Source organism: Zootoca vivipara, chromosome 9, assembly GCF_965207765.1.
Source record: "Zootoca vivipara chromosome 9, rZooViv2.hap1.1, whole genome shotgun sequence".
Taxonomy (NCBI): Eukaryota; Metazoa; Chordata; class Lepidosauria; order Squamata; family Lacertidae; genus Zootoca; species Zootoca vivipara.
This window is the reverse complement of record NC_142592.1, coordinates 64,188,143-64,206,722: the sequence shown is the minus strand read 5'-3', so window position 1 is coordinate 64,206,722 and position 18,580 is coordinate 64,188,143. Positions and strand designations below refer to the sequence as shown.

Sequence of the window (18,580 nt, the reverse complement as noted above, 5' to 3'; positions counted from 1 at the left end):
AATTTAAAAAATAATAATAACCCCCCCTGTGCAATGGTTGAGATCCAATTGGCAGCCTGTTTTCAGATTCTGATTGCTATTTTCCTAAATCTGTCGGCCCAGCAACCTTTGCTATGGAGATGGCCATGTTTTGCTTTTCAAAGTTCTGCTGCCAACCGATTGACACAGTGAGTCCTTTGTTGCTGCTTCTTGCAAATGGGGTTTTCTCCTCTTTTCCTCCCCAAATAATTGTGTTGCTGGGAAAAGCCCCCCCCCCCAAGCTATCTAATCGCCCCTTACTCTGGAGGAGCACTTTGCCACCCTTGAGCGGTGCCCTTAATACCTTTCTGTTACAGCTTCCTGAGATGCAGTGATGGCCCCCAACTTGGATGGCTTTGAAATAGGGAAGCGATAAATGTGCAGAAGATCAAGCTATCTGGGATTAATTGCCACCCATGATAGTGTTTATTCTAGTTCCCCTGTTGGAGGCAGTAGACTCCGAATGCGAGCTGGGAGCGTAAATTGCTGTGCTCATATCCCAAACAAAGGTTATCTCAATTCCTTCCCAAAGAAAACTTCCGGCTAAGCTCGAATTCCCCCCCCCCAATTGATTGATATCCAAAACTATCTGCCTAGCCAGTGAAATCTCCAGGGAGTTTTCCACACAAGTGTTATTCTTTTCTAAAGAAGAGGAGGCCACACTGAGCTGCAAAACAGTTTGAGAGTTCGGCAAAGGGACAGGCGCTCCTCTAAGGGCAGGCTAAATTTAGACTGGGAAGACTAAATTTATAAATTTTAATGCAACTTTAATGCAAGATTCATAAGACAACTCTTTTTAAATAATATTTTTCTTTTTCTTTTTCCATTTTCACATTCTTTGCTTTTCTCCTCCTCTCATTTTTTTGTTGGGGGGGGGGACAAGAAGAGAAAATGGCGGTGACTCCAGCGTGACCCACCCTAGGTCAGATTGCCACTCTCTTATTGGATTGAAACTGGGACTTTTTCGTTAAAAGATTTTAGGAAATGATATACAATGAATTGAAAAAGATTTTTAAATACACCTTTCCCAAAAAAACGGAGGCCTTTTTATTGGGACTTATAGGACAGGAGATTGTAAAAGGAGACCAAGTATTATTTTTGTATGCGACAACCGCGGCTAGGACTTTGTTAGCCGAAAAATGGAAAACTCGGGAGTTACCGACGATCGAAGAGTGGCAGACAAAAATGATAGACTATGCGGAATCAGCAAGACTGACTAGCAGGATCCGAAACCAGGGAGAGGCAAGGTTCCAAAAAGATTGGAGTAAATTTGTGGACTATATGGAGAGGAATTGTAGAAGTTTAAAGACACTTGCAGGACTGAAATAAATCAACTGGGCTCACAATTCATTTCATTTGACAGGGTTCTTCTTCTTCTTCTTCTTCTTCTTCTTCTTCTTCTTCTTCTTCTTCTTCTTCTTCTTCTTCTTCTTCTTCTTCTTCTTCTTCTTCCGTGTATATTAAAACACTTGTCAAATATTACATGTCTGGGTAAAGGTAAAGGTAAAGGGACCCCTGACCATTTGGTCCAGTCGTGACCAACTCTGGGGTTGCGGCGCTCATCTCGTGTTATTGGCTGAGGGAGTCGGCGTACAGCTTCTGGGTCAGGTGGCCAGCATGACAAAGCCGCTTCTAGCGAACCAGAGCAGCGCACGGAAACGCCGTTTACCTTCCCGCCGGAGCGGTACCTATTTATCTACTTGTAATTTTGATGTGCTTTCAAACCGCTAGGTTGGCCAGAGCAGGGACCGAGCAACGGGAGCTCACCCCGTCGCGGGGATTCGAACCGCCGACCTTCTGAACGGCAAGCCCTAGGCTCAGTGGTTTAACCCACAGCGCCACTGTCTGGGTAGGCTTGCTTAAACAGAAAGTTTTTTAGCAGGCACTGAAAATGAGTGCATCAAATGTGTGGGCCTATTTTGAATGGGCAGGGAGTTCCAAAGTGTAGACATTGCAGGATGGATTCTTTGCAAGGGCGGAATGAGTATTACCTGGCATTGTAAGAGGGCCAGTTCTGCAGATCAAAGCACGCCTGTCCGGGATAGCTTAACCGGTAGAGCATGAGACTCTTAAATCTCAGGGCTGTGGGTTCCAGCTCCATGTTGGGCAAAAGCTTCCTGCACCACAGGGGGTTGGGCTAGCTGACCCTCGGGGTCCCTTCCAACCCTGCAGTTCTATGATTCTCTGTGGGCGTATACCGGTATGGGACAGAGAGCTGCGTGACACAAGACAGAACAGGCCAGAGTGCACCTGATCCCATACCAAGACAAAAAAATTCCTTCCAGTAGCACCTTAGAGACCAACTAAGTTTGTCATTGGTATGAGCTTAAAAATACGGTAGCTTTATCATGTATAATGAGATAAGAATCCAGTGTCTTTGTTCAGACCAGGTCTCACCATGGTTTTAAGTTTGGCAATAAGTTGCAATTCAGCAACTTCTCTTTCCAGTCTATTTCTGAAATTCTTTTGTAGTAAGACGGCTACTTTGAGATCTTGTACAGAATGTCCTGGGAGACTGAAGTGTCCTCCTACTGGTTTCTCTGTCTTGTGACTCTGTCCTTTTGGAACTCCCCGTAAACAGTGCCTTTCCCTTCGGTCCTTTTCCCTGCAGCGTCGTACGCACAAAAGTGAAACGGCTTCTCTTCCCGTTAAGCAGCCTTTACCTTACGTGACATGTAGTATACAGTACTAGCAGTAGTGTCTGTCTGCAGCGTGTGAGTAATCTTTGGGACAGCTGCTGCAGGGGGACTTCCCCAAGGAGGAAACGTGCAAACCAAACAGCTCATGACCCTCTGCTGGGAAAAGCATTGGAGGGGTAGTGGGATGTGCCCCCTGCCAGGTCCCTAAAATTCTGGCCATGGGGGGCATCTACAACACAGCACAGGTGGATGGGAAGAAAGAGCTGGACCCAATCCCTGCCTACCTTCTTTTCAAAGCTGCTTTTCTATCAGGTTTCAGAACCCCAGTGGGAGAAACTCTTTAGCTGTAATTCACGCATGTCAGGAGGAGGGACCATCCAACTCTACAATCCTAGGAAAAGCAGCAGTGGCAGGGAGTGGGGAGTTTTGCTCCCCTTGCCCTCCTGCAATGTGCTTTTAATGCAGAGTTGGGGGCCGGAGAGAGGAGCCTGGAGGGCCACGTCTGCCCCCCCCACCCCGGGTCCCGACCTTCTGCAACCCCTGCTTTAGCGATTCAAACAGCTTGTGTGGTTGGGCCTCTCTTTGCCTTTAATTTTTATTTTTTTTAAAAAAAATTATTCATTTTATAATACATCATACAAAAAAAACCCAAATACATCACAGAACAAAAATAAAAATAACAAAAAAGAAACACTTGTCAATATTTTTAACCTCATATTTTACTTAACATTGTCTTGAGGACTTAAAATCATTTTTAAAAACTATTTTTATCCCTAGCAGTTTTCATATGTCCAAATTTCAACCATTATCATCTAAACCAACCATTATTTTCAGCTATTCATATTTCCAAAACATTCTTCTCTCTTTTTCTTTTTAACTTATTATCCACCTTCTTCTATTCCCCCCCCAGGCCTCCTCCTGCCACGAGAAGGTCCCAGGGTGAACAGACAGTCGAAGATGATCCATTTTATAATTAGACTTCTCCCCCCCTCCCCCCAGAACCTCCCCCCTGCCACGAAGAAGCTCCAGAATGAAAAGGAGGGACAGAGGCAGCAAGTCTGGGCCTCTCTTTGCCTTTATATACAGTGCACAGAGAATTTTTAAAAATCTATTCCCTGCTGGTTATCGGATTGATCCTCCCAGGAAGTGATAGTTGACCTTCTAGCTGATAAATACCTACAAATTACACACTTGGTAGCCAAATTTGCTCCGGCCGCTAAGCAGCTTCGTTCCAGTTATGTTAATGCTTTGTAATTTCAAAATGTCACGCTGTGAATTATAGACTTGCGTTGTGTGATTTTAGAGGAATGCTTGGCTTCTGTTGTTCATTGTGAAGGCCTTTGGCCATAAACAATGAATTGAATGGATTGACTACTGTATTATATTTCTTACCTGTCTTTCACTGCAAGTCAGTGTGGTACAGTGGCTAGGATGTTAGACTAGGACCCCGGAACCCAGGGTTTTAATCCCTATTCGGGCATGAAGTTCCCTGGGTGACCTTGGGCCAATCGCTGCCTCTTAGCCCAACCTACCTCACAAGGTTGTTGTGAGGATCATAGCTGTCAAGTTCTCCCTTTTTAAAAAAAGGGAAATTCCCTTATGCTGAATAGGCTTCCTCGCGAGAAAAGGGAAAACTTGACAGCTATGGTGAGGATTAAATGAGGAAGGGGAGAATAATGCCGACCACCTTGAGATCCTGGGAGAAAAGGAGGGGATATAAACAAACAAACAAGCTCTGAGAGTATTGCAACAATAACACATACAATTATAAAACAAATAAAACAGCTGTAAGAGCCTGCTGGATCAGGCCAATGGCTTATCTAGTCCAGCATCCTCGTTTCACAGTGGCCAGCAAACAGGAGAAACCAGCAAGCAGGATCCGAGCATAAGATGGACCTCCCTTCCTGCAGTTTCCAGTAACCATAAGACAAAGAAAAGTGTCTTAGGAACAATGCAAAACAATTCCATATTTTATAAAATTAAATCTATCTATATACAGTGGTAACTTGGTTGTCGAACGTACTGTAATCTGTTCCGGAAGACCGTTCAACTTTCGAAACGTTTGACAACCGAGGTGCAAAGGGTGGTCTGCAAATTTAATAGGGAAAATGGAGAAAAATAACAGATACACTCAGCAGAAGCCGTTCGACTTCTGAGGCACATTAAAAAAATGGAAGCATTTACTTCTGGAACGGAGATGTTCGAAAACCGAGGTACCAGTGTGTGTGTGTGTATGTGTGTACACACACACATATATACACATATATAAAACAATTTAAAACAATTCAAAACTGTTTTTATGTAATGATATCTCTATCTATCTATCTATCTATCTATATCTATCTATCTATCTATCCGTATCTATAATGTGTATCTAAAAACAGTTTAAAATAGTTATAAACCACATATTGTGTGTGATTTTAAAAAAACCACCTCTCCTTAAAAAGCCTTGCTCTTGAATATAGCTCAGTGTCCTGGGCTGCATTGTGGGTAATAGCGCTCTGGACAACCTTGCCAGGGCACATCCAGTCTGCTGCTCCCAAGTGCCAGTCAATCCCCTGGAGGGAAGAAGAGAGAAGGGCGCTTACTTCTCTGAGCACGAGAGAGGCACATGCTTGGCTGGTGGCTGGGACCAAGAATGGAGTTGAGGACGGAATGGTCCCTGCAGGATGTGCCTGGATTTGCAGCTGCACCTGCATCCAGGCATGAGTGACAGGCAGGCTGCTGTATCTTCTTCCCCAGCGGAACCATGTGGGACGTGAGGAACGTGCTACAGCCACAGAGTGAGTCAGCTGACCCCCTTTTGCTTTCTCTTTGGCCGGCCTCTCCCTAACTCAAGGAAGCTGTGTTTCATCGCTAGGCAAACTTTGCTTGAGCTGCAGAGTGTTTGGGGATTGAGCATGTGTGCAGCAGATGCAGGTGGATGCAAGCGCGGGTGGGGCTATAGAATAATTGCTGTCGGAAGAATGTGAAAGGGTGGGGGAGAGAATTAAAAGGGAAAACATCCCCCCACATTCTGATATTATAATGGGGGAGTGGTGCAAAATTAAAGTGGCAGGCAGATGGATTCAGCTGCCTGGTGCTGTTCAGAGTGATGGCTGGGGGGGGGGGAATCAAAGGGGTGTGTGTTCAGTGACGGGCTCTCAAAAGGTGCCAGGGTCCAGGGTGGATAAAAATCAATTTGATTTGATTTAAATCAGATTTTTTTAAAAATCGATTTTTTTATTTAAATCGGATTTTTTTAAATAAAATGCTTTTTGAGGAAAATATATTACCATCCAAAGGTTATTCCATCATGAAATAAAGATTAGTTTTTTAATTATGTAGAATAAGGTTGTATATGTTTATTTTTTTGGGTAAATAAATTCCATTAATCCATTCACAATGTCATGCTCTTCCAGAGGTTTTTTGTAAGATTATTGGGCAGTTTCTCTGCCTACAAGATATTATCACAGATGCTTGGTTTACTTTTGCAGTTCTCAAAACTGAATTTGACTCAACAGAGATCACATGCCTCTTCTTCACAGCAAAAATGTTATAGCATGAACAGAGTTGAGAAAAAGACCTTAATCCTAGTGTTCAACAAACCTATGAATACAGAAACAACCCCTTCAGTGCTAAATTTCAAGAAGTTCAGTGAATAGAATAGAAACAATATTTTTCTGATTGTTTGGAGTGGATAGTATTTAGGTTTTTCATGTGTAGGCTGGGCTGATGGTCTAAATTTCTTAATATATATATATTTTGTTTTTGTTTAGCCAAATTAGTTAACAAGAATGGATGTTTGTTTAAGCAAATAACATATGCTGTAATGTTATTGTTTCAGTTGAATAAATCTATTTAAATCGTTATTATTAAGGTAATGATTATTTTTCTCCTTCCTAAGTACAACAGTAAAGTTTTCCAAATATGAATGATTAACCTATTAAACTGGGGATAAAAAACTAATATGAAAAGTTGTTATTCTAAAAATCTTCATCTACTTGCATATTAAAGTTATACCAGCAAGAATTAGTCTTTATGTAGAAAACTATGATTTAAATCAAGCCTTACTGACTAGTGATTTAAATCAGTTTGATTTAAATCAAATCCACCCTGCCAGGGTCCCAGCCGCTGTCCAAGGGTGCCGGGTGATAATCCTTGCCCTTGCTATTTCCCGCTGCCTCCATTTCCCTCCACATTTTTGCGGCAAGTTTTAGAGTCCTGTCCTCTTGCATTTTGCAAAAGGGCCATGCAACACTGACGGCAGTGTTAATATATGAAATCAGTCTGTCCGGTCACGATGAACAAAATGTAAGGCCATATGCCGATGCCCTGTATTCCAGGAGCTTGTGACCCAGGCTGCCCCGCTCTGCTTCATCGTACGCCTGGAACCCTGCAGGAGAACCCCAGACCGCCCTCACAGGCATAATGCAATGGACTCGGGGGGCACAATGTTATTGGCCTGTCTCAGGAGGACCTTAGTTGTAAAGGAGTATCAGATACTGGGTGAGAACCTGCTTCCTTGGAGGTTGGATGGTCATCTCATGGATGCTTTAGTTGAGATTCCTGCATTGTAGAGGACACTAGGTGTCCCTTGGTGTCCCTTTGCAATTCTAGGATTCTGTGAGATCCAAGCAGCTGCTTTTAGGTCAGTTGGTTTTTGTGTTACTCAATAAGTTCATCTTATCCGCGAACCTCCATAACCACGCCCAAAAATGCCCTAGAAGGATCACAGCTCAGTGGCAGAGCAACTGGGTCGCATGTAGAAGGTCCCAGGTCCAGGCTGTAACATCTTCAAGCATGGCTCGGAAAAGACCCTTGTCTGAAATCTCATCGCTAGTCAGTGTAGCCATAGTGGGCTAGTGATGTAACTCAATCTAAGGCAGTTCCTCATGTTCCTGTTTAGTGAGGGCCATATAGCTCAGTTGGTAGAGCATCTGCTTTGCATGCACAAGATCCCAGGTCCAATAGGTCTCCAGGCAGGGTTGGGAAAGAGATTCCTTGTCCCAAACCCTGGAGAGCTACTGTCCGTCAAGGTTGGCAAAACAATGGGTCTGGTTGCAAGGCAGCTTCCTATGGAAATGCTGTCAGCTTGAAGCAACATTGATGGGCGCAGAGCTCTTACATCCAAAACAGAAACCCAAATCTAGCCCTGGCATGCTATGCAAAGTTCCCAGCAGTCCGTAATGATAGGTGCGCCCTGAGGACCGTGCTGCACCTTTAAATGGTAATCAGAATGGCATTCCTTCAACCAGCTAGTTTTGCATTTGTGGAAATGCCTGCTGATAGTTTCTCTTGCAGAAAACCCTCCAAGTTAGTACCATACAGTGCTCCTGTTCTCTCCCCTCCCCATCTTGTGTGCAACCCTCTTTTCTGAATCCAGCAGCATCATTTTAAACGTTGCTCCGAAAAATGCCTTGCCAATCCTTTCGAGATAAAATGTGTTTTCTCTTCAATTTACCAGCAATGTCCCGTTTCAGAGCACTAGAAAGCAAAAAAAAAAGAAAAACTAGTTCAGAGCCAGTCCTTTGTTCACAGTCAGAGGCATGGCTAGTATAGAGTTTGCATAGTAAGGAAGGGTTGTAGATCAGCAGTAGAGCATATCTGCTCTGCATTTAGAAAGTCCCAGATTTGTTTCCAGTATCTCCAGGTATAACTGGGAATGTGCCCTGTCTGAAACCATGCAGAGAGGCTGTGAGTCACGGCTACCCAGTGGTTCCTAAACGATTCCCCACTATGGACCACTTGAAAATGGCTGAGGGTCTTCTGGGACCAATTAATGGTTTTTCTGCGTCTTGTAGAGAATATACTTTTGCTAGATACTGCCATTTTTAATTGTGTTTTTTGTTGCTGCTTTCATTTCTTCTGTACTGTTGTGACCTCAGAAGTCAAACGCCTTGCAAGTAGAACGTTTTGGCTCCCGAAACCTGGAAGTGAGTGTTCCGGTTTGCGAACGTTCTTTGGAACCCGAATGTCCAACGTGGCTTTGGTGGCTTCTGATTGGCTGCAGGAGCTTCCTGCAGCCAATCGGAAGCCGTGCCTTGGTTTCTGAATGTTTTGGAAGTTGAACAGACTTCCAGAACGGATTCCTTTAGACTTCCGAGGTACGGCCGTATTGTATTTTGTTGTGCTATAGCTGTAACAGCAGTACAGTAAGATGCAATAAAAAGTTCAGTTAAAAACAGATAAAAATATTTCTTCAACCGTAAATCCACAGGTGTCGCAGGCCACCTGAATGAAGCTTGTGGGCTGCTGACTGGAAAGCCAAGGGGCGACGGCAGTCCTGAGCAAGATGAACCGGTAATCTGATTCCGTACGAGGAAATTTCCATCGCTCGATAGTAAGAGCATCTGCTTTGCAGACAGAAGGTCCCCCAGTCCAATCCCAGGCATCTCCTGGCAGGATGGGGAGAGACCTTTCTGGAAAACCCTGGAGAGCAGCTGCAAGTCAGTGTCGACAATACTGAGCTAGATGGGCCAATGGTCTGGCTCTGTATAAGGCAGATTCCCATGTATGCAACTCTCTGTGGAAAGTGATAATTGGATTTGGTCGAATGATTAAAAGGAAATAATTTCACAGCCTTCCCTTTATGATCCAATCGAAATATTTCCCCCCCCCCCCAGGGACAGGGAAAACCTCTGGCCCTCCAGATGTTGCCAGTCTACAGCTCCCCTCATCCATCCTTGACCATGCTGGCTGGGGATTTACTCATCAGTAAATCCCACTGCACTCACTGGATTGCTAGGGACAGTCCCATTGATTTTAGTGAGAGAATTAAATACATGTTTGTTAAATGCATGTTTATTAAATGTGCAGTCCACAAACGATGCAGTTAAGTAATTTTGAATTCTGGGTTTAATGGCCTCATGGGTGCCCCTCTTTAGATGCTAATGTGCTTTACTTCCTTATTTCAATATGCAGTAAGGCAGCCCTGGTGTGTTTGGGGACCCTTCTGCCGAGTGGGGACCCTGGGCTTAAGCCCCAAAATCCTGCCATGAGGACCCCACTGTTGCAAATTTTTGTGCAAGTTTTCTTGGGAATAAGCCCAAAAAGTCCAATGTAACTCCAGTAGGGATGAAACAGGGTTGTTTCCTTCCACAATATCCTCTGTAATTTATTACATTGTTGCTCAATCTTGGGGGGGCCCCTTCCAGTCGTTTCTGTACTACAGCAACAAACACCACCCCATACCCATTGGCTAAGCTGGATGATGCCAGTTGTAGTCCAACAACATCTGAATTGTTGGCGTCCAGTCTGTCTCAAGGGACAAGGGAGTGTGCCTCTGGGAGTGAAGTCAAACTGCTATGTTAGCAACACCAAAGTGATTTCTCCAAGGTGCAATCCTGGGCGGTGTGTCAGGAGGTCCTGGGCTGCCCAGACCACAAGACCCCTCTCTCAGCTTCACTGATGCGGTCCAAAGGAAAGCAGAGCAAGAATCTGGGAATATGGGAGCTGTAGTCCAACAACATCTGGGAACATGTATTAAAACCAGTGTTCCCCCAACTTGGGTCTCCAGCTGCTCTTGGACTGCAACTCCCATCATCCTTCGCTAGCAGAACCAGTGGTCAGGGATGATGGGAATTGTAGCTGGAGACCCAAGTTGGGGGAACCCTTTACTAGTATTCCTTTTCAAATGGACCTTTTGTTTCCTCTTTCCCCGCCTGGAAAAGGTTTCCGTGTCGCTTAGTCTCTGCAGAATGCGCCCCGCCGGCTTCAGTTCCGCCGGCCGACGGACGGGGGCAGCCGGGGGCTGCTTTGCGCCGCGTCTCGCCTCCCTTCCTCCTTCGGGACGCGAGAGGGAGCGAAAGAGCTTCCCCCGCCCCCTTGGCCCCGGCAGGAGGAGGCGGGCCGTGACGCCGGGCTCGTTTCTCCCCCCTGCAGGCCGGCCTATAGAAATAGCCGTGCCGGGCAGCCGCGAGTCACTCGTAGCGCTGAATGAACCCGACGCGGAGCGCATCTATTAATCTGATCGCAAAGAGAAGGGCATTTAAGGACTAGCAACCTCGCTATCCTGCTTTGCAAGGGATTGCTCCGATTCTTGACCGGGGATCGAAGAGAGAGCCGTCCTTCCTTTCAATCCAGCAGGGGGAGGGGGGGGAGTTTCTTTTTGAAAAGGTTTAGATACATAAATTTTTTAAATTGCGTTACAGCCTAGACGCCTTAAGAGACAACAGGAGTCCCCCGATTCCTGGAAAAGGAAGCGAGGCAGACCCAAAAGATAATACTAAAAAGGAAAGAGAAAGGGATTTTTCCCTTTGTTTTATTCTCTCCACTACCACTCACGTCTCGCCTTCCCTCCGGCCGCCGCGTCCTCAACCCAAGGTAGAACCGGGGCACGTCAACAGCTTCGCTTTAAAAATGCCCATGGAGCTAACGCAAAGCCGCATCCAGAAAATTTGGCTCCCGCCTGACAATCACCCGGCGCTGCCCCATAGATGTGAGTACAATTGGGGGTGGGGGTGGGGATCGACCGGCGGGGGTCGTGCAAGTAATCGGCTGGGATTCGGAGTATCGTAACATCCGCTAAACCAGGCGCGGGATGCTTAAAAGGTTTGAGGTGCTTCGGCGTCGGTTTTGGAGAGGCGGCGTCCTTGAGTATTCGTGGAGGAGAGTGAACGTGATTTGGGGAGCGTGGGACTTTTTAGGGGGGGAATGCAAAAAACCCGGTTGACCCCTAAAATCTGTAGAAGAGGAAGATGGGTCTGGTAAAAATGAGGATCTGATTTAAACTAGAATGCATTTCCCCCCATTTTTTAGAAATTGGGTAGCATCCAGTGCGTAATACGCACTGTGCGCATATTGTGCGCCGGGGAATTGGCGTTTTCATGGTTTTTTTTTTTGTTTAGACTGAAAAGTATGTGTTTTTCCTCTCTTTTTGGTGGGACGGGAATCTCGAGCTGTGCAGCCCCGCGTGGATCGTTCTGCGCGCCCGTTCTCGGCGCCGTGGGCGGAGAGCCGGCACCGTGCGGACTGCCGGCCACCGGCAACCTTGCACGCCTCTGCTTCGCCGGTGCCCGGAAACGAGCCGCGCCTGCTCGGCGGGCGGAAAGGGCTCGGCTGCCGCGTGCGGAGAAGCGGCGACTAGGGAGCCGGGCCTCGCTTTCCCCCGTGTTCTTCTCCAGGCAGGGTTGAAACCGAGCCTGGAGACGCTGCCGGCTGGAAGGAGATAGCCGGCTGCGCTTCTGCCTCGCTGATCGCGAAGGCCCGGCGAGGCAGGGAAGAAGCTATTCCCGGCCAGCCGGACCGGCAGGGCCATGTGGATAACCTGAAATGCTCTCCTTTGCGCCGGTGCGCCACGCCTCCGCTTCCTCTGCCCTCCTCCCGCCGCGGATGCGATGCGATGCGATGCGCTGCACGACTCGCATGGCGGCGGCAGGGGCGCGCCCCCCTCGAAGGGGCTCTCCGCGCTCGACGTGTGGAGCAGGCGCCTGCCTCACTGCTGAGTCACACCGTGGCTCCTCGATGCAGCTCCGGGTGGTGCCTTGGTGACTCCCAGCAGCTCTCCAAGGAGAGTGTCGGTCCCCCATGGCTCGAGGTCTCCTGCTTGCTGGAGAGCACACCCGAGGCTTCCTTTGGCGTGCAAAGCGGTGGCGATCCGAGCTGATGCTCGGCTTTCCCCTGCGCCCGACTCTGCGAAAGGCGTGCCCCAGCCGCCTGCGCATCGCTCAGCGTGGGAACCATCCCCCGGCGGGGTCATCGCGCCCCTGGGAAATAACCGCCCATCCGGATAAGTGGGTTGTTGGGGCCGGCGGGAAAAGGACCCCGGCTCCACGTGGGTGGAAGGAAAAGGTCGGGCTGCAAGAGAGGAGGAGGAGGGATGGGTGCCTTGCCGCATTGCACCTCCGAGGAAGCTCCCCCCCCATTACCTCCTCCCCCCTTTCCTATTCTCCCAGTTTTGCTTGCAGAAGGACCCCGTGCCTGCTCATCTCTAGTGGAAGGGCAGGTTCACCCCATGCATTTTAAGCACATGACTCCCACTGCCACCACAAACTATCTTAGGAACTGTACTGTAGTTTGATAGGGTGCTGGGAATTGTAGCTCTCTCTGTGAAACTGTTTCCAATTCCCAGGATTCTGTGGGGGGCCATCAGGTGGTTTGTATGGATCTGGCCTGGTTGGTAAAGATCCCACAAAGCTGAGCTTTGTGGACCAATTGTCTGACTTAAAGGAAAGGTGCTTGCATCGGGAGCCAGGCAGGTTCAGTCCCTGGCATCTCCAGATGAAGGCTGGAAATGTCCCCTGCCTGAAACCTTGGGAGACTCTGCTGAGCAAACCTAGGTGATTCTGTGCTGTGTGGACCAAAGGCCTTGCTCCTCATCTCCTGTTCTTGTGGAACAAGCAACAGTGGGGCTGCCACCTTTGGGTGGCACAATCTGCTGTCCCTTTGCAGACAGGGGAACCTTTGTCCTTCCTGATGTTGTGGACTTCAGAATCACATCAGCCCACATCTAGCATAGCCCGAGGTCGGGGATTATGGAAGTTGTAGTCCAGCAACGTTTGAAACTTCTCCCCAGATTTTAAAAGCAGCTAGTCACAAAGGCAAGGCTCTCGCAAAGGGATTTCCTTTTGCAATCTTCACCTGATCCCCCTCTTTCCCTATCAGCTGAATTAATTCATGCAAGCATTACTGTCCTAGAAGCAAGGTTGGAAAGCCTCCCTTGGGTTGTAGGTGGGGGCTTTTAAACCCGCAATCAAGTCATTTATCTCCCATCCCTGTTGCCTATTGACCGGCTTTGCTGCCTGCTGGGCCATGTGCCTACCTTGAAGGGAGAAGGTTAGTCTTATGGGGGAAGAGAAGAATCTTTGGGGCCCTTGCAAAAAGCATACAGTACCCTGTCTTTAAAATGAGCATCACCCCCATTCCTATTCTCTTGAGAGCTTTTCTGTTCATGTTTGTAATTGTGTGGGTAGATTTTCCTTTGGTTGTGCCTCTTCTCCTTGTAGCATAAGGAAAAACCCCTAGTCTCCCGTAGCAAGCTCTGGGTTGATTTTACTCTTCTGGGTACCTCTTTGCAAAAAAAAAAAAAGACTAGGAAGGCTTGAAATAATGGGATGTATTCAGCTTGGGCTCTTATCTGATGCAAATAGAGTGAAACCCAGGAGGGAGGAGTCATTTGCTGCTTCTTTGAGAGCATCCTGCAGTTCAGTGGCTCTGCATGCCTTCTGGGTGTGTCTGTGTGGTCTTTGAGAGATCTAATTTCAGGACTGGCTGCTGCTGCTGCTGTTGCAGAGTGATGCCTTGCTGGGTTTCCTAGGGGCGATCCATTCATTTTCTGTCAAGTTGCACGTCTCCCACGTAGGATCTGGCGGCGCTGCTGGCTCAATGGGCAGAGATGACGTGCTGCCAGTTAGGGAGGAGAATGGCGTTGGAGAGAGCTCTCTCTTTCACAGATTGCATTGGTGTGGCATGTGTGGGCAGAAAGAGCTGCTCAAATATGTTAAGTTCAACCATTGCATTGTAATTTCAAAGTGCTGTTGCCCCTGCTCCTCCCACTATCCCCTTGGCATAGAATATATAGTGCCTGCTGTCTCTTTTGCATAATCCTGCAGTGTGGCTGGCAATGGCCTGACTCCCCAATTCCATAGAATTGCTTCTGAGTACTTGCCAGAGTTTCTTGACAATTTCAGCCGCTTCAGGTATGAGTATAGGTGTAGATGCGAGATGAGCACCGCACCCCATAATCGCCTTTGACCAGACTTAACCCGGTTTAGGGGTCCTTTACCTGCAGGTCTTTTCAGGCCGTTGAAATGAAATGAAATTTATTACGGTCCCAGACCAGATTCTTTCAGACCGTTAGTTTAGAAGGCAGTGATTACAGAACTGTTGCTGGTTTGCTGCATGGAATCTCAATGTTGTATATATTTGTTCTGGAGCCTCTGTTATATACTAACTCCCCCAGACTTCAAACACTTAAAATGAGATTGTGTCTCCCAGTTATTGGGTCTGTTGCCTGTCTGGAGTGGCTTGCAGTGTTTGAAATGTCCCTGTTAGATCATGCTTCTGAGGATAAATGATGCAATATCCTTCCTGGACCACATTGTGCCCTGTAACATTAATTTTTTCGAGAAAGCCTCTCCTTGCTTAAGTGCTCTCCAAAAGACGGAACAGCCACAAACGACTGAGACCCACCATTAACCTTTTGTTACACCCCCCCTTCTGAAATACGCGCATTAATGCTTTCTGATGCAAGACCCCACATATCCCTGCACCCCACTTTTTCGGCAACCCCTTCTCCATTATGTGTGAAAAATATATATTGCTAGCATGTAGCATTTTGGAAAGCCTTTAAAAAAATTCTGGATAAGCTTGGAGGCTTGCTGTGCTTTGAGAAAACACTTAACTGCATCAAAGCCTGGAGCAAAATGAGAAAAAAAGTGTTCGACGAAGCAAGCATTCGAGCGTGGCTTTCCAGTAATATTTTAATGACAGATGCGCTTGGCCCCAAATCCCTACATCTGAGCCTTGGAACGAGGATGGGATTTAAAAAGTGGTCATATGCCTCTGCTCCACCACTCCTGGCTGGTAAGTGGTACCTACCATGAAGAGCGTGGGAACACAGGAATGAAGAGAACCAGGCTTTCCTGCTATTTCCCCCCCCCCCCATGCTCTTAAAGCATAGCAGGACTTCAAGTCCTTCTGGGTCATTGCTGTCCTGAAGCATCAAAAATGCAAAGAGGAAAGGTTGTCCTGTAAGTGTGGCTGATAATGAACCCAGCCTGGGGTTTTTTCTTCCTGGCCTTTCCCCACTTGGTGATGTAGGGTTTGTGCTCTCAGTTTCTCAATATTGCTGTAACCAATTCCTGACATGTCCAGGTAGGACTTGAAAGAGACTGCTGGCTGAAGCCTCTGATAGCTGCTGCCAGTCCGTGTAGGCAACACTGAGGTAGATGGCCCAGAGATCTGAATATGTATAAGGCAGCTTTGTGTTCCTACATTTCATGCTGCGAGGCTCTTCTGTATATCACATGCTTGCATCTTCCTTTGGGAGGATGACCCACCTTGTTCCTGTGTGAAACCTCTTAGCAGAGAGGCTTGGAATGCCAGAAAAGAAGGCAGGCACTTTTATTGGATTTGGCATGGCTTTCCACTCTGAAACTCCCCTAGGCATCACCACGGCGGACTGGGTGCCAATTGCTCATCATTCTGCGCTGAACTCTTCTCCTGCCTCCCCAAACCAGCAGAGATGGCTTGGCAAGAATCCTTTTGCCATCATGCTGTCATGCCAATGCACTTTAATAGACTATTACACTTGTTTTGCTACAGGGACGTGGCAGGTAGGAGGACCAAACCCAGAGATTTGCAAGGCCCTCTTGTGCCAAGTTCCGGGAGAGTAGCAGTGGAAATATGGGTTGCAAAGGAAGAGTTTCCGTTCTGTTGAGTGACAGACAGACAGCTTGCTACCTTGAGAGTTGTTAGAAACACTTGTGACTTGCACCTTGCATGTCAGGGGAACTTAGACAAAAGGAAGCAACACTTCTCTAGAATTTTAATCCTTTTCTCCGAGTGGCTTCTAAGGTTCTGGGACCTGCAAGAGGCTGAAACTTGAAATTCTTAGGCTGCTGAATTCTGAGTTGCGCTCCGAATAAAATCCCTTAGGCGTCCCCTGCACAAACAAACCCGTGTGTGTATGTTGCAGAACAGCAGGAGATTTGGGCTGCTGTATCATGCTTTCTTCCTGAGTGTCCTTGCCGCTTGGCTGTCTCGCCTGGCATGTGTCCCAGTCTAAGGATGAGTTGGCAGGCTTTTACCGCCTTTATCCTTGGATGTCTAGCAGGTTTTGTCTTGAGGCTGCAGTAGAAAAGGCTGATATGTCACCAGGATGCTCACATAATGCTTTTGGAATCTTCCAAGAATGTTCCAAGCACACATTCTCTTGGTAATCTGGAAATGAGGTCTGTTTTATCCCCATACAGTATTGCAGAAAGAGGAACTAGAGGCTGAGAGGTGGTGATTTGCCTATGGCCAGCTGCTGAGTTAATTTCATGGCAGAGGTGGAACGGGGGAGAGATCCTAGTTTACAGCTTCGGCTCTTGGCTGCAAGGCACCACTTATCTCCATTGGACCAGGAGTGCTGGCCAGCCTGGATAGCTCAGTTGGTTAGAGCATGGCGCTGATAACGCCAAGGTTGCAAGTTCAATCCCCGTATGGGACAGCTGCTTATTCCCTGAGCATTGGACAAGATGGTCCTCGGAGACCCTTCCAACTCTAGAACTCTGATTCTATGATCCCAGTTGCCTGCCTTTGTAAAAATAAATAAATGTAGTATTAATATGACAATAGTCGTCTCCCTTTTCAACCGCCGTTTTTTCTCTCCCTTCTTCACCTGCCCATAGCATGTGGCCCGCAGCTCACCAATTCCCCCACTGTGATCGTCATGGTCGGCCTCCCGGCTCGTGGGAAAACCTACATTTCCAAGAAGTTGACCCGCTACCTCAACTGGATCGGCGTCCCGACAAAAGGTGAGATTCTGGGCTGACTTGAGCTTTTATAGTTGAAGCCCCTGGATACCTCTGTTGGGAGCAACAGGTCCTGCTTCTAAGAAATTGAAGTTGAAATACTTTATTGTCACTTGTACAACTTGTATACAGTGAGATTACACGAGCACCCCCACTCAGCTCTCTTAGTCTTAATTCCCCTCGTTTACGGACGCACACCCACCAAACCTGAAATTGGCCTGTTGTTATCTTTTCATTCAGCAGCCTAACAGCCCACGGATAGAAGCTGTTCTTTACCCTGTTGGTGTGACTAATCATGCTTCTATATCTCCTGCCTGAGGGCAGGAGATCAAAAAAGGTGCCGGCCTGTGTGTGAATCACCCCTAAGAATTTTCCTCACTTTCCTGAGGCAACGGTCTTCCGCGATGTCATCCAGTGGATTCACGGGACAGCCCATAATATCTAGCGCTGTATTCACCACCCTCTGTAGGCACTTTCTATCTTTTGATGTCAAGCCAGCGTACCACACCGTGATGCAGTATGAAAGGACACTTTCTATTGTGGACCGGTAGAAGGAGATCATCAAATGTTGGTTGACATCTTTTGCAATACTCTAAGGAAACGGAGTCTCTGTTGGGCTTTGGACCTGGGTTATATTGATTAGTTTCTTCACTGAGAGAAACTCTTAGGAATTTAAAGGAAGAGACTCTCTCCACACAGCCCTCCCCGATGTACAGCGGGGGTAGTTCTCCTCTCTTCCTCCGGAACTCCAACACCATCTCCTTTGTCTTGCTGATATTAAGGTGCGATTGTTCTCTAGGCACCATGTAGATATTTTTTGGACCTCCCCTCTATACGCTGATTCGTCTCCACCTGTTATTAGACCCATTATGGCGGTGTCATCTGCAAACTTAATAATTGCAGTAGACGGGTCAGATGATACACAATCATATGTATACAATGAATACAGGCAGGGACTTAGCACACATCCCTGTGGTGTGCCAGTGCTGATTTTTAAGGAATTAGATGTTACTTGTCCAATCCTCACCGTTTGTGTCCGATCTATCAGAAAGTCTTTAATCCAGCCACAGATGGTAGAAGAAAGGTTCATTCCAGTCAGCTTTTTAATGAGGATGTATCCGGAAGGATGGTATCAAAAGCCGAGCTATAATCAATAAACAACATCCTGAGATAGTTCTCCGGTTTCTCTAGATGACTTGCTGGAAGATGAAAGGCGTATTTACTCATCTGTACCGTATTTACTCACCTGTAATGTGCCCCCTTTTTGGCCAAATTAAGGTGCACATTAGATTCGATGGCGAATTAGATACAGTATTTCATTGGCTGTTCTGGGGAAGTAGGATGCTGAACCAAGTAACTTTGGGTCTCATCCAGCAGGGTTCTTCTTTCGCTCTTACAGCTTCTGAGAATTTCTCGTGTGGCATGACGTTGAGTTGCATTTTTGATGCATGTTGCATCTGCCCCAAAGTCAGTTCTTGGAACTGG

General features: G+C 47.1%; 1 protein-coding gene and 1 long non-coding RNA gene across 10 annotated transcripts in view; both read left to right on the top strand.

Annotated features, from left to right (window-relative positions):
- PFKFB3 (6-phosphofructo-2-kinase/fructose-2,6-biphosphatase 3) overlaps window positions 1–18,580 on the top strand; it is a 70,591-nt gene that overhangs the window by 27,548 nt on the left and 24,463 nt on the right. For 4 of the 9 annotated variants that reach the window (XM_035126562.3, XM_035126563.3, XM_088652595.1 and 1 more), the window contains exons 1-2: window positions 10,556–11,076; window positions 16,973–17,098. In XM_035126562.3, coding sequence (XP_034982453.1) covers window positions 10,998–11,076; window positions 16,973–17,098 — 205 coding nt within the window. In that variant the 5' untranslated portion in view covers window positions 10,556–10,997. Of the gene's footprint in view, window positions 1–10,471; window positions 11,077–16,972; window positions 17,099–18,580 lie in introns of those variants that run through there. The other 5 variants (XM_088652597.1, XM_088652598.1, XM_035126565.3 and 2 more) reach the window with 3 other exon arrangements.
- On the top strand, window positions 3,607–6,508 carry LOC148684669 (uncharacterized). Its single transcript, XR_015945950.1, has 2 exons — window positions 3,607–5,440; window positions 6,134–6,508. It is a non-coding gene; the product is annotated as an uncharacterized LOC148684669 (long non-coding RNA).